Here is a 14064-nt window from a genome sequence, read left to right as displayed (position 1 = left end):
CAGCAAGGAGAGAGGGGAGGCGGGGCCCCAGTCTGGCTGGGTTTGAGATGTTCCCAGCCGTGGGAGACAGACAGACTGTCATCAAAGTCGGAAAATAGCTGTCATGAGACTCCTCAGCCCCTGACACCTGACACCTTCCCTCCCAGCCTCCAAAGTCAGAGATCCTACTCCTGGTGGCTGAGCTCCGAGTGCTTCCTGCTCCCCAGCAGCTCCGCTGGGGCGGACTTCCCTGCCTGAGGCCCAGGTCCCAGGCAGGGTGGGGCGTCCCGGCCACTTCCCATCACAGGACCACGACTTACCTGTGTGCCGTGGGTGCCCTGGTTCTCTTCCTTAATACGAAGGCTGGGCAGCGTGACGGCCTGACACCCTCATCTGTTTCATTGGCTTCTGCGTCCCCCGCTCCTGGGACGTGACTCGTGGGGAATGTCTCACCCCGCTGGTCTCCTGGTGACCGAGACCCCGGTTTATAAAGTGTTAATGATTCAGGCTTTTGAAAATGGAGGCCTCCGTGTCCTCCTCCTGTGGCGGGTGACCCCAGAGGGCTCTGACCAGGACTCCGATCTCAGGTGGCTGCCGACATGGACACAGACAGTAAGCAACCAGAGCAGGCACCAGGCGTGTGGGACCCAGAGCTCAAGGGGGGGCATGGTGGGAGGCGGAGTTTGGGGCTTTGCTGAGCTACAAAGGAAGACCAGACTGAGGGCCTGGGACTTCTCAAGTACTGGAGGGCCATGGTAAGTGTGTGAGTAGGAGAGGGGCGGGGTCAACGCAGGGTGTAGAAAGATCCTCTGGGATCCCATGCAAGGGTGTGGACAGGACCAGAGAAGGCTGAGGTCGGGGTTCGCAAGGAGAACAGGAGTCCGGGGCAGGAGCCAGGCCAGGCCGTGGAGATGGAGAAGAGGTTGGGAGGGAGGAGAGGCAGGACCGGAAGGAGCGAAGGGAGGGAGAGGCCGGCAGAGAGTGGCCTTTAATCCAGGACCCCCTCCCCTCCTCTCATGCCTCGCCCCCCTCCGGATCTCGGGCAGTCTGATGCCCACAGGAGCCACCCACGAGGCCTGGCAGAGCGCGGTGCCAACTTCCGCCCCTGGCCCCACCGCTTCCTCCTGCCCGGACACCAACCCCACCCCGCTTTCGGCCATCCTTCCCTCCGTCTCCCAGCCAGTGGGGTAGCGTCGTCGTAGTGACGCCCTCTTCCACTTAAGAGGACCCCGGTGACTACCCTGGGCCCACCTGGAGGAGCCAGGGCCTTCGGCTTAGCACCCCTCATTCCACCTGCGCCCTTAATTCCCCCTTGCCATTTACAAACATGACCTGGAACTTTAAGCAAACATCATCAGTCGGGAGGGTTAACCGGAGGGTTTATGGAAGGCCTCGGACTCTGTAATCGCAAGGACCCTACGTGGGAGGACCCCACGCGGGAGGACCCTTAGGGAAGACCTGTGTGTTTATAATAAAGCTTTACGGTTCTAACTTCCTGTTTTAGTAATTTTATAAATACCCCACCGTCCTGGCACACCGGCCACTGGCCTGCCATGTCTGCGTGAGCTGGGTTGCAACCCTTTCTTTTTCCCAAATAAATCCTTTTGGCGACGAAACGTTTAGTCGATATTATTTTTCAGTCGACCCCCCGTAATGTGACAAACTCCCAGGTTCCAGGACTTAGGGCGTGGACAGCTTTGGGGCCATTACGCTGCCCATCGCAATGGGCATGGGGTCCCTACTCAGGGCCGCGCGAGGGCTGGGGTCCTCCCGGGAGGCCGCGGCGGCCAGGGGGCCAGGAGGCCAGGAGTGGGTCATTCTTGGATGCTCCGTGCGGAGCTCGCTCAGCCTGCCCTGCGCCCGCAGCCCCGGCCGGCCCTTTTTCTGAAAAAACGAGCTGAGGCTCCGCGATCTGTCGCATTGCTGGCTTTTCGCCCCCTTTTTCTTCCCGGTCCGACTCCAGACCATCAGCTTCCCGCGCAAACAGATCCTCGGGCCTCCTGTGGGTTGGTCGTTCGAGGATGATTCGTTCATTCGTTCGTTCATTCATTCGTTCGGTTGTTCGTTCCTTCAGCAGGAATTTGTCTGGGCAAGATAATACGATGCTTAAGACTTCGGATCCTGGGGTCTGTCAACTCGGATTCCTTTCCCAGCCGTTCCACTTACCAGACGGCCCAGTGACTTAACCCAGCTCCGTGCCTCAGTTTCCCCTCTTGATGCAACGAGGACGGAAACAGCATCGTCCTCCCAGCGCCTTCGGAAGAACGAATCGAAACGTGAAGGTCATAGCCCAGGGCCCTGCTCGGAGTCGGTACTTAGTTCCTGCCCCTTGGTGTGGCCTGGACACCTTGCCAGATGTCCTACGTACAGGGAAGGTGACAGCTGCTCCAGCCTGCCGGGCCGAGCGGTAGCCAGAGAAGGGCTTTCTGGGGAAGTGGGCACTGGGTCGGGGTTTTGGGGCGTGCGTAGGAGTTTGCCGGCGGAAGGGCGAGGATAAAGCGAAGCGCCCCAGGATGAGCCGGAGGCCGCGGCAGGCGGGAGTGCGCATGCGTGGTGCTGGTTCTGGGGACCCCCCACCCCCGAGCCTCAGGGAGGGAAGAGGTAAGCGGTGAGGCCGGCGACGTGGGCGGGACCGCAATGGGCGAGGACGCAAGCGAGGGGCGCAGACCTGGGGTGCTGGGGGGACAGCGCCCAAGAGAGCGAGCCAGTCCTTCAGTCTGCAGGCGGGAAACTGAGGCCCATGCTCAGACGCTGCCCAGGGGCCTCTACTGTCCCGCCGCCTCTGGCTCCCACTTCCCCTGTCCACCTGGGAGCCGCGCTGCCCCTCCCGCCCCCCATCCTGAGTCCTCAAGGGGAAACCCGCCACCAGCTCCTGCTCGGACACAGCCTGGAAGACACCTGACCCCGCCACCTGCCGGTGGGCTCAGGACGAGGAGGGAACAGAGTGGGTAAACTGAGGCCCACGGACAGAGCAGGTCCTGAGCGTGGAACCCGCGAGTTCACATCCAGGCCTCTGAGGTCACACGGGCTGGGTCTCTGTCTGCGCTGGTCTCAAGCGAGTGAGTCTCTCCTGAGCCTCAGTTTCCCCACCTGAAAGGGGGAACTGTTAGGAGCAGCCACCTCGTGGGGCTTGGCACAGCAAGGGTCCTGCAGACCTTGATGGATATGGGGTTCTTGAGGGAACAAGGGACAGCCGGAGGGAGGGGCCTGAGGCCCGACACAGGGCTGGCTCTGGGGGTGGGCGGGTCCCACACGAGACAGGAGAGGGGGCTGCAGGAGAGGTGGGGCCAGACCCCGGGGCTCCACCGCAGACTGAAGGGCTGAGACTCTGTCGGGGGGCCTTGGGAAGCTGCGGGAGGCCTACAGGCAGGGCAAGGGTGGGTCGGTGTCCCCGGTCTGGGAGGACGGTGATGCCGTCTCTGGGGGGCCGGGGAAGTTTAGGGGTACGGGCATGGAACGTGCTGACATGGATGCCTGCGGGTCCCCATGAGCCCGTCCAGCCCATGGAGGAGCCTTCGGAGACCCTGCGGCCACCCTCCCCTACAGCCCTGGGCCCTTCAGGCGCAGCCCCTCTGCTTTGCTAGTCCAGGGCCACCTGGCCTGCTGCGGCCTGCTGATCCGAGCTGCAGGGCTCCTGCTGCCTCCCCCTCTGCCGGCTGGACATCTGGTTTGGCCACCAGGCTGCAACTGACGTCGCCTTCACTGACCTCCTGCCACTGACCCTCACCTGGACACGCTCCGACTGGGCCCTGGCTGGAATCTTCTGCCACCTGGACCCTGGCCTCGCCTTCCTGACCTACGCCGGTGGCCGCCTGCTGACCCGTAGGGCCGCCGACCGCTGCGCCTCGCTTCGCCGCTCTGGCCAGCCTGGGCGCAGGGCCACCACAGTGCCCGCAGGGCGGTCTTCTGGGTTTGGGCTCCTCGTGCTGGTCCTGGGCACACTGGCCCTGTGGGCCCCGGAGAACCAGGCCGCGCCTGGCGGCTGGACGCCTGCCCGGGGGCTGCCCCACCGCTCCTCCGAGCCGGCACCAAGAGTCAGCTGCTGTTTGGCTTCGGGGTGCCTCTGGGGGTGCTGAGCGCCTGTCACAGCCTCTTGGAGGCCCAGCAGCAGCTGGCAAGGCTGACGGGGTGGCCCCCGCTGCTGAGGGTGCCCTGGGCCTTGGGGCCGTGGTGTGTCTCTGCTGGCTCTCCTTCCACCTGCTGCTTCTGTCGAAGCTGATGGGGATGTGGGAGGCCGGGCGGGACATGGAGGAGGTTTGGGTGCTGCTCAGGCCCCTGGGACTTGCGCTGGTGGGGTCCAGCGGCTGCCTCAACCCTCTGTACGGGGACCAAGCCTTTAGGCAGCGGCTGTGCTGGGCCCTCTGGCCCTGCCCGGGAAGGTGGGGGGTGTCTGAGGAGGAGACAGGTGGGGCTGGGCGCTGGGGCTGGAGGCCCTGCCTTCCTTCCAGGACCTGAAGGGAAATTTCTAGGGCTTTGGTGACAGCGCGGGGGAGGGGAAGGGAAGCAGGGGAGGCTCGCCAATCTCTTCCCCCTCTGGAGAATGGAACACTCTGACACACAGCGAGAGGCAGTGAGCGGAATGGGAGGCCACAGAGAAAAGGGTGTGGAGAGGGGACAGAGGCTCGGAGAGAGGGGAACAGGGACCCGCAGAGAAAGAAGACGGAGCAGAGGGAGAGACAGACACTCAGAGGGGGAGATGAGCACGATGCAGATGGGACGGGACAGGGCGCAGAGGCGAGAGACGGGTCAGGCTCCCGGGAGGGACCGAGTGGGAGACGAGACAGAAAAAGACACGGAGACAGAGACCCGGTGAGAGACAGGAACGCGGGGAGCTCGAGGGAGGGATGGAAATAGAATGGGGGACAGACTGAAGGAGAAGGGGATGCGTGGGGAGAGGCGGGCAGACGGACAGGGAGACAGACACACAGACCGAGAGACGCGGGCCTGCGTCTGATGACACGGGACAGGAACTTGGGACTGGGGTGACTGACCACGCAATCCTGTGGCCGAGGGGTTCCGGGCACCTGGGATGTTCAGAGCGGAAACCAGGAGAGTCCCATGCACACCGGGCGCCTTGGTCCCCTGGGTGGGGCGGTGGGTCACACAGGACGGCACTGAGCCACCAGATCTGGGTTGTCAGGCCCTTGGTCATCATTTGTCTCTTCTTGCTGCTGCATTTGAAATACGCGCACGCGAAAACCAAATAAACCACCACCCTCTGCCCTGAAGAGACATACACGCCTTCTAACAGCTCTGCCTTGGGATCCCTGTCGTCTGCCGTCTTTCAAGTTCAAGCTCCCAACTGTTTGCAAAGTAAAGGTTAATCTTTGCTCGGTGCTGTGCATCTCCTGAGTGTCTGTGGAGCTACCCAGAACTGCCCTGAGCTCCGGGTGGGGTGGGGGTGGGGGCGGGGGAACATCTATCTCTTTCTGTCCTTGGAAAATGAATTAAACGAATTACCGTGATGCCACTTGACCCCGTCTGCACATTAGAATCTCTCGGGGAGGTTTTAAAATGCAATCGATGTCCAGGCCTCGTCCTCAGGCTTTGTGGTTTAAGGGGGCCGGGCTGGAGCTGGGCTCTGGGAGTTTCAAAAGGTCCCCAGAGAAACCCCGCGGGACGCTGGGCTGAGCCACATCCACCTCCAAGAGCCTGTGGCTGTGAAAATACAACCCCAAGCGCTCCCAGGAGACTTAGAAACCCAGCACTAAGTGGCTGCAAAGCCAGGCTCCCGCAGACACCAACTTCTTTGTCAGTAAATCGTTTTACGGACACGGACAGGCCCCACGCAGCAGGCGTCGGATCTTATTCTGGGTGCCCCGCACCCCCGCCTAAGCTCCCAGTTACAGCTGCCCAGAATGGGAGGGGAGAGAGCCCCAGGAAGCCTTCTGGAAGGGCTGACACGGAACAGGTGGGAAAGGGCGCTCCGGGCAGAAGGCACCGCACCTGCGAAGGTCCTGGGCATGGCTTTTTTTTTTTTTTAATTATTATTTTTTTTTAGTCATCCCTGCGTTATATGTGTTTAAGACTGGAGGAGACATAGGAGGTGGGTGAAATTTTTTTAAAAAAAGAGGGAACGACTGGAGGGGACCAGGGCGCACAGCCTCCGACGCCAGGTTGCAGGGCGGGGAGAAGCTGCGGGGACCTCCTCCCTCCCTCTCTCCCTCCCTCCCTCCCGCGGTCTCGGGGCCGCGGCTTTGCGGGACCCACTTTGCTCCCGGAGCCCGACTGCCGACTGGCCGCAGAAATAGTCCGACGCCTCCCCCGTGTGGTCATTCGGAGCATTGCGACCAGCGGGACGCTCGGGGATTCGCGAGGGCGCGGTGACCGGTGACCGCTGGCCTCAAGCGTTTGCAGCCCCAGAGCCGAAATGGTAGCGAGACTCTGTACAACTGGAATGTGCTCGGCCTCTCCTGGGAAACGCTAGATGTTCGTTCACCCTATTCAGATGCTGCCTTGTCAGATCTTGAAATTGCTTCTTTTTTGGAAGAGACAGTTGTCAGATGCTCAGCCAAAGGCTGGGGTGTCACCCAGGGTGTTCCAGCTGCAGGGGGTGGGGAGGGAGAGGCAGGGAGCGGGGAGGAGGCACTAACAGACCCTGTCTGGGGTACGGACACTTCCATAGCAAGGGACACTGACAGCAGGCACCAACGGCCGAATAGGGCAAAGGAGAAGATGCGTTGATATAACATCATGAGAAAGATGATGGCTATAGACCCCTTCCAGCTTGCGAATTCTGCTCTCGCCTTTGACCTCAGGCCGTCCTTGCTGCGGCCTCCTGGGGCTCACCGGACAAAGATTTTCACCTTTGTCTGACCGAAAACCAGGGCTCAGAGAGAGGGAACGCGTCCGGTGTCCGTGGCAGTCTATGTTGGCACCGGTGAGTCAGCTTTCATGCTTCTGCACCCAGAAACGGGGTACCCTTCACCCTCTAAATACTCCGATGGACCCCTACCCATTCCTCAAACCTGGTTCAGATTCTGGGCCCCTCGCCTCCAACCTGAGGGTCAAGAATCCCCAGCCCCTCCTCCCTCGGACCCGGGGAGTCCAGGCCCCCAGCCCATCCTCTCTCAGATGGGGGAGTTCAGGCCTCCAGCGCCACACCCCCGCCCCCCCGCCCCTCAGACACAGAGGCCTGACCCTCAGACACAGCTGGCAGAAGCCGCATGCGGCCGGGGCAGTGGAACGGAGCAGGATTTGCCGATGTGATCACATTTATTTGGTCTCAGACGCCAGAGTCATGGCTGGGGCAGAGGCAGAGCTCCTGGAGGAGGCTGTCCTGTGCGTCCTCATTTCTGTGCCTACGAGAGGAGGAGAGACAGAGATCACAGACACGGGGAGAAAGAGAGGCCAAGATGACCAAACGGGGACCAGAGATCCGCCTGCCACCTCCGCCGTCTGTCCCGCTTACCTTGTTGAAGAAGTAGATGGAGGCGAGGATGGTGAACACGGCCATGGCCAGTGTCACGTTCTGGGGGGAGAGGTCAGAGGTCAGGACCCACCCCTCCTCCCCCTTGCTCCAAGCCTCCCGTCCCCACCGGACCCCTCCTCACTTCTTGAAAGTTCATAGCCATGGGGCCCTCGATGGCACAGCCTCTTGGCCTCCCTCTCCCTTTCCTGAGCCTCTGAGACAGAGAGGGGCCGACGGCCGCTGGAACCTGAGAGGCGTCGTCTGGGAGACCACAATGGCGGCCATAGTGATGGACAAGGGCATTCTGGGTATAGGACACATTGGGGCAGAGGCCTGGGAGACAGGACAATTGGGTGCAGAACGTCCCGTGCACTATCTGAACTCAGGATCCGGACATTTGTGAAGGGTCCAGACCCCCAATGCCACAATGAGGCATTTGTCCCTCTGTGGAGGAGCCACGGGAGGGCTGTGAGTAGGGGAGGGTCAGGGTCATGTATCTACAGGTCGAGGGACACCAAAGCTCGTGGCCACACAGGGAGCTAGGGGAGGGGCCTGGATCACACGCTCCCTCAGAAGGAAGCCCCTGCTGACGCCTCGAGTTTGCATTTCTGGCCTCCAGATCCATGAGAGAGTCAGCTTCTGCTGTCTAAGCTACCCCGTGTGTGGTCATTTCCTGTGGCAGGGCCAGCAAACTAAGATGTGACTCCAGGGCAGCGAGGGGCAGGAGAGGGACCCATCGCGGGGCCCACATCCTCATCCCCGGAACCCGTGAACACGGCCCCTCACGTGGCTAAGGGGACTTTGTGGCCGTGATCACGTGAAGGGTCTGGAGCTGCGGAGTGTCATAGCTCCGTTCAGCCTGGGTTCACAGACAGCAGACATTGATTTCTCACAGTTCTGGAGGCTGGAAGTCCCCGATCAAGGCTGTGGCCGAGTCGGTGTCTGGTGGGAGCCCACTACCCAGATGGCCATCTTCTCCCAGTGTCCTCACGTGGGGGAGGGGACGAGGCAGCCCTCCTCGCATTCAGGAATCCCCTCCCAGAGGCCCCAGCTCCCGACACCATGGCCTCCGGGGAGGGGGAAGGAGGGGTGGGTTAGGATTTCAACATATGGATTTTAGGAGGTCACAGAAAGAGGGCCGAAGAGGCATCTTTATTTATTTAAAGAACTTTACCAAGGAGTAGCCTCCAAGATACCTCAATGATTCTCACCTTCTCCTGCTCCGGCTGACTGCAGCCTCATGAGACACCCCGAGCCGGAACCACCAGCTAAGCCGCTCCCAGGTTCCTGGCCCATAAGAACTGTGAGAGAGAATAAATGGCTATTGTCTTAAGCCACTAATTTTAGGGTCATTTGTCTCTCGGCAATAAACAACTCACACTGTTTAGCAGTTTGCCCCCAGAACCCTGTTCTAAGTGAGGAGTGTATCAGAGCCGGTTCAATCCTCAAGGCAGCTCTCTGAGGAGCACGTCGTGCTCATTCCCATTTTACGGACGAGGAGACCAAGGCACAGAGAGGTGCGGCAACTTGCCCGAAGTCACACAGCTCGTAGATGCTGAGGTCAGGCTTTGAACTCAGCCTGGCCAGCTCCAGGGTCTCGGAGTTCAGCCACCTGTCTGTGCTGGCTTTGGCCAGCTGTGGAGGTAGCAATAGAGAAGGCGAAATCACCAAGAAGCCCAAGCAAGCCTCAGAGAACCCCAACATTTAAGGGGTGAGAAGAGGAAGCCCGGCCGGGGGTGGGGGCGGGGGAGAGAACGGAGAATGAGAGTCTAGAAGGCCGGGCAGGGTGGGGGTCTCTCTCTCTGCCTCTGTGCCCAAGTGAAGGGCACTCGGGGTCAGATTCCACTAGCTGGGTTCCCTCAGTCAAGTTATCTAAGCTTTCTGTGCCTCGGTTTCCCCGCCTGCACGACAGGGTGGTGATAACTGTATCGCCCCCTCCCGGGGTTAGCCCATGGATGAATCCGAGGCTGGCGGAGGCCCTGGGGGAGCTGGCCCTGGGGAGGCGGGTTGGGGCCTGCCCTAAAGGGGTGCTGGGGGGTAATGAGCAGGTGGGGCTCTGGCACAGACGGCGGGCTGAGCTCAGCGTCTGGCTGCGCGGCCATGGCCGGGCCAGGGTTTTGGGGCCACACCGCCGGACCTCTCCCACTCCTGCTGCTGTTCCTGCCCCAGGCCCTGCTGGAAGGACCCCTGGTGTTTGTGGCTGTGGTGAGGCGCCCCCATCCCGGCCCAGCCCGGCCCCTCACTCCCCCCAGGCCAGCCCTGACCCAGTGCCCCCGCCCCAGGTATTCCGCCACGGAGACAGGGCCCCGCTGGCCTCCTACCCCACAGACCCGCACAAGGAGGCCATCTCCACCCTGTGGCCACGTGGCCTGGGCCAGTTGACCTCGGTGAGAAGCTGGGGCTGGGTGTGAGGGGTGGGGCAGGGCGGGAGGGGTCTGCTGAGCCCGCTCTGTCCCCAGGAGGGGGTACTCCAGCAGCTGGAGCTGGGCCGCTTCCTGAGGAGTCGCTACGAGGACTTTCTGAGCCCCAAGTACCGGCGGGAGGAGGTACTGCCACCTTGACCCAGACTCCTGACCTCCAACCTCTGACCTGCACTGACTCCAATACCCTCCCTGGGCCTCCACCTCTGGCCTTTGACCCCTACCAACCTGATCTGCACACCATGTCTGATTTCTGAGCCCGAGTCATCTACTAACCCACACTGACCTCTGACCAGATCTCACCCTGAGTCACATCTCGATCTCTGAACTCTAACTCTAAAACTTGATTTTTTTCTTTGACCTTTATTGAGTCAACTTGCTTTCCTGACCTCCAGCCTTTGATCTCTACCCTTTATTGAATCCGACCTTCCTTTCCTACCTCCTGTCTTCTGACACCCCCGTCAGGATCACGCCTCCTGACTTCCGACCTCCGATCCCTGATTGACGTGTACTGAACTCTGACCCCATGTCCTTGTACCGCCCTCCTAAGCTTGACCTTCCAGCCATTCTGATCTTCCTTTCTGACTTTCATTGACTCAACTGACCCCTTCATCCTACACGCCCACCCACTTCTGACCTCTGACCCGACTGCTCCGGACAGTGCCCTCTGACCCTTGATCCCAACGTCCAACATGGAAGGCCAGACACTCAAACCTGCCCTGAGTTTTGACTCCTGACACCTGACCCTCGACCCCAAAGGCAGTCCAAGGCTTTTGGTTTGCTACTGCAGCTAGCCTCTGACCCTGGCCCAGGCCCGCTCGTTATTGTGGCGCCCTTGTAACCGTGGCGCCCTCATAACTGGGGTCCCCTGTAACCGGGGTCCCCCCGTAACCGGGGTGCCCTGGTCTGCCCTCTCCCCACCCCAGGTGTATGTTCGCAGCACTGACTTCGACCGCACACTGGAGAGTGCTCAGGCCAACCTGGCGGGGCTGTTCCCCGAGGCCGCCCCGGGGCGCCCAGAGGCTGCCTGGAAGCCCATCCCAGTGCACACGGTGCCCGTCGCTGAGGACAAGGTCGAGGGCTGAACAGGGCCAGGGAGTGAGGGGTGGAGAGAGGCAGAGGCCCCGGGGAGGGTGCCGGAGGCTGGGAGGTGACGCTGGGCCCGGCTGGGCGGCTCCTAGGAGCCTGAGCTGGCTGGGAGCAGCAAGGTCCTCCGGGGGCCGGGCTCTCTGGTCCCGTGAGCCACCCTCCCGCGCTGAGCAGCCAGATCTCGGAGAGACAGGGCCCCACAGCGCTGGCTCCCCCGCCCTCATGACGCTGCGGTCCCCTCTGAGCCTCAGTTTCCTCCAGCTGCTGAGGTTCCCCATGCGCAGTTGTCCCCGATACCATGAGCTGCTGCGCGAGGCCACGGAGGCTGCTGAGTACCAGACAGCCCTGGAGGGCTGGACGGTGAGCGGGGCAGCGGGACCGGGAAGGGGGCGGGGCCAGCGGGGCGGGGCCAGCGGGGCGGGGCCAGCGGGGCGGGAGAGCCGGGACTGGGGTGAGGAGGCCCACCGGACTCACCTGCCCGTGCATCCAGGACTTCCTAACTCACCTGGAGAACTTCACGGGGCTGTCGCTGGTCGGGGAGCCGCTGCGCAGGGCGTGGAAAGTTCTGGACACACTGATGTGCCAGGTGAGGCCCCCCCCAAGACCTAGCCAAGCGGTTCACACCCCAGCTTTGCTGCTCATGACCAGCATTCCCTCGCGCAAGTCACTTAACCCTCAGTGCCTCAGTTTCCCTATGTGCACAACGGGGCCGGCGACACCCATGCCAACAGCACGCATGGCCGCTGTGAAGACTGAAGTGGGTTAATCCACGATGTGTGCTTAGAGCAGTGCCAGGCACGCAGCGAGGCCCGCGTTTGCGATTCCCCCGCCAGGTTCCCTTATCCCATACGCACTGCAAACAGCCTCGGCTTCCGGACGTCGTGGGGATGTCCTTACTTGCCATGCGCGTAATCGAGGGGTTGCCCCAGCCCCGGCTCCCAGACGCTAGGGATATGGGGCACGGGAGCTGTTCCCCCTCTCGCAAATCTGAAATGTCTGGATTCTGAAACGCCTCTGGCCCCGGGGTTTCTGATACGGGCTTCTGGGCAGGCGGGGTGACGGCCTCGGCTGCTGTTAATTAGCACTTGCTCCTGGCCACTCGGTAACCTCCAGCCAGACCCAGCCCGTGAGGGGCTCCCATCAGGGGTGCAGAGGGGACCGCAGGCAATGGGGACCGCACGGACACTGGGAGGCGGGAGGAGAGCTTGGGGCGTCCCCGTGACTTCGCCTTCTCTCCCTGTCTCTCTCAGCGAGCTCACGGCCTTCCCCTCCCGTCCTGGGCCTCCCCGGATGTCCTGCGGACACTAGCCCAGATCTCGGCTTTGGATATTGGGGCCCACGTGGGCCCGCCCCGGGCAGCAGAGAAGGCCCAGCTGACGGGGGGTGCGGTGTGGGGCTGGGGGACAGGGAGGCTGTGGTGCCGTCCTTGGGGATCCTCAGCACCCCCTTTTCGCCCCCCAGGGATCCTGCTAGACGCCATCCTTGCCAACTTCTCCCGGGCCCAGCGCCTGGGGCTGCCCCTCAAGATGGTCATGTACTCGGCTGTGAGTCTTTGGGGAGACCGCACGTGCTGTGTGGGCACAGGGTTGAGGGGGTGGCGGCTCGAGTGAGGAAGAACCGGGGGTCTCACTGGGACCTCAGCCCACTGCCCTGGGTAACCCATGTCTCCCGGCCATGCCCTTGGACCATACGGCACTAGAGGGTCCGGCCCCCGAGGAGGGAGGGTGTGTCATCCGAGGAGGCATGTGGCTCTTTCAGGACAGGCTGTTTAACTGAGCTGTCCCTCCCACCCCGTTCCGCATCTATGTGACCCCCTTTAAGTGATTACTTGTAATGATGAGGCCTCCTCGGGAGTGAGCAGATCTGGGGGGCGATGTCTGGGTCTGGGGGACATCGGGAGGCAGCTGGATGCCCAGGCCTAGTGTTCAGGAGACAGGCCATGAGGACGGGGCCCGTCTCAGCCCCGGGGTCCGCCCGCAGCACGACAGCACTCTGCTGGCGCTCCAGGGGGCCCTGGGCCTCTACGACGGGCACACCCCACCCTACGCTGCCTGCCTCGGCTTCGAGTTCCGGAAGCGCCTGGGGGACCCAGAGGAAGACGCAGGGTGAGGAGGGGGTGGCGCTGGGAACAGGCTGGATGGAACTGTCAGGAGAGACGGGGTGGCAGGCAGAGGCACAGCCGGCACCGGCCTGCAGGGGAGACTGGCCCGGGGCGGCGCTGGCGGGCTGGCAGGGGCTGGGCGCCACCGCCTCCTCTCTGCCTAGGAATGTCACCATCTCCCTCTTCTACCGCAATGACTCTGCCGGCCGGCCCCTGAGCCTCAGCCTCCCCGGGTGCCCAGGCCCCTGCCCACTGGGCCGCTTCCACCAGCTGACCGCCCAGGCCCGGCCTCCGGTTCACGGGGTCCCCTGCCACGGCTCCCATGAACCTCCCACCCTGGCAGGTGAGGCCCTTGGTGTTGGGGTGGGAGTATTGGGGGACCAAAGTCCCAAGACTCAACACACCCCCTTCTCCCAGCAGCCCCCGTGGTGCCCCTGTTGGCCGGGGTGGTGGCCGTGCTGGCCGCACTCAGTGTGGGGCTGGGCCTGCTGGCCTGGAGACCCAGCTGCCTGCGCGCCTGGGAGGACCCCGTGTGAGCCAGGAAACCACGCTCCCCTCCTCCACAGCCAACCCCGGATCCCAACATGTTTGCTCACCTGCCGTGACCGCTTCTGTGACTTACTGCGTGCGTGGGGAACGCGGGAGGGTGCCCGGTCTGGCAGCCCCAGGCGTTTGTGTGCAAGGGTATGCTTAAGTGTGCATACGCGTACTCGTGCACATGGCCTGTGTCCATGTGCTTCCTGTGCAGACACTGGTGTGAATTTCTGCACTGACACACATGCATCGTGTGTTGGTGTGTGCGGGTGACTGGGGGTGTTATGCACGTGTCTGCACGCGGAGCAGCACGTGGTAAAGGCACGCGGAGACCTGCATTTGCGGGCACATCGACTGGCAGTGTGTGTGCACCTAGGCGTACAGCATGTGCGTGACACACACTGGTACCGCCTGCCTGGGGAGCCCGTCTGCAGGCCATGCGCTGCTGAGACTCAATGTGCTAGTGATGAGGAGCAACTTCAACCCTCTCTGCACTCCAGGGTGCGGGGTCGGGCCCATCTTGTGGAGGC

At 62.3% G+C, this 14064-nt stretch overlaps 1 protein-coding gene and 1 long non-coding RNA gene across 2 annotated transcripts; one reads left to right on the top strand and one right to left on the bottom strand.

Moving 5' to 3' along the window:
* Window positions 1–7175: 7175 nt before the first annotated feature.
* LOC120615578 (uncharacterized) lies at window positions 7176–8656 on the bottom strand. Its single transcript, XR_005656309.1, has 3 exons — window positions 8602–8656; window positions 7391–7450; window positions 7176–7280 (listed from the first exon to the last, which is right to left on the bottom strand). It is a non-coding gene; the product is annotated as an uncharacterized LOC120615578 (long non-coding RNA).
* A 701-nt stretch (window positions 8657–9357) lies between these two features.
* Window positions 9358–13736, top strand: ACP4 (acid phosphatase 4). The gene is made up of 11 exons (XM_039878702.1): window positions 9358–9595; window positions 9673–9777; window positions 9850–9936; window positions 10623–10862; window positions 10906–11259; window positions 11390–11485; window positions 12150–12282; window positions 12361–12443; window positions 12880–13004; window positions 13165–13343; window positions 13421–13736. Exons 1-11 carry the CDS (start codon window positions 9431–9433, stop codon window positions 13534–13536), a joined length of 1683 nt encoding a protein of 560 aa, XP_039734636.1. The 5' UTR covers window positions 9358–9430; the 3' UTR covers window positions 13537–13736.
* The last annotated feature ends 328 nt before the right edge of the window (window positions 13737–14064 follow it).

This window comes from Pteropus medius, unplaced genomic scaffold, assembly GCF_902729225.1.
Source record: "Pteropus medius unplaced genomic scaffold, Ma_sr-lr_union100, whole genome shotgun sequence".
Taxonomy (NCBI): domain Eukaryota; kingdom Metazoa; phylum Chordata; class Mammalia; order Chiroptera; family Pteropodidae; genus Pteropus; species Pteropus medius.
Note: the sequence above shows the minus strand (reverse complement) of the source record. Positions and strands in the feature narration are given on the sequence as shown.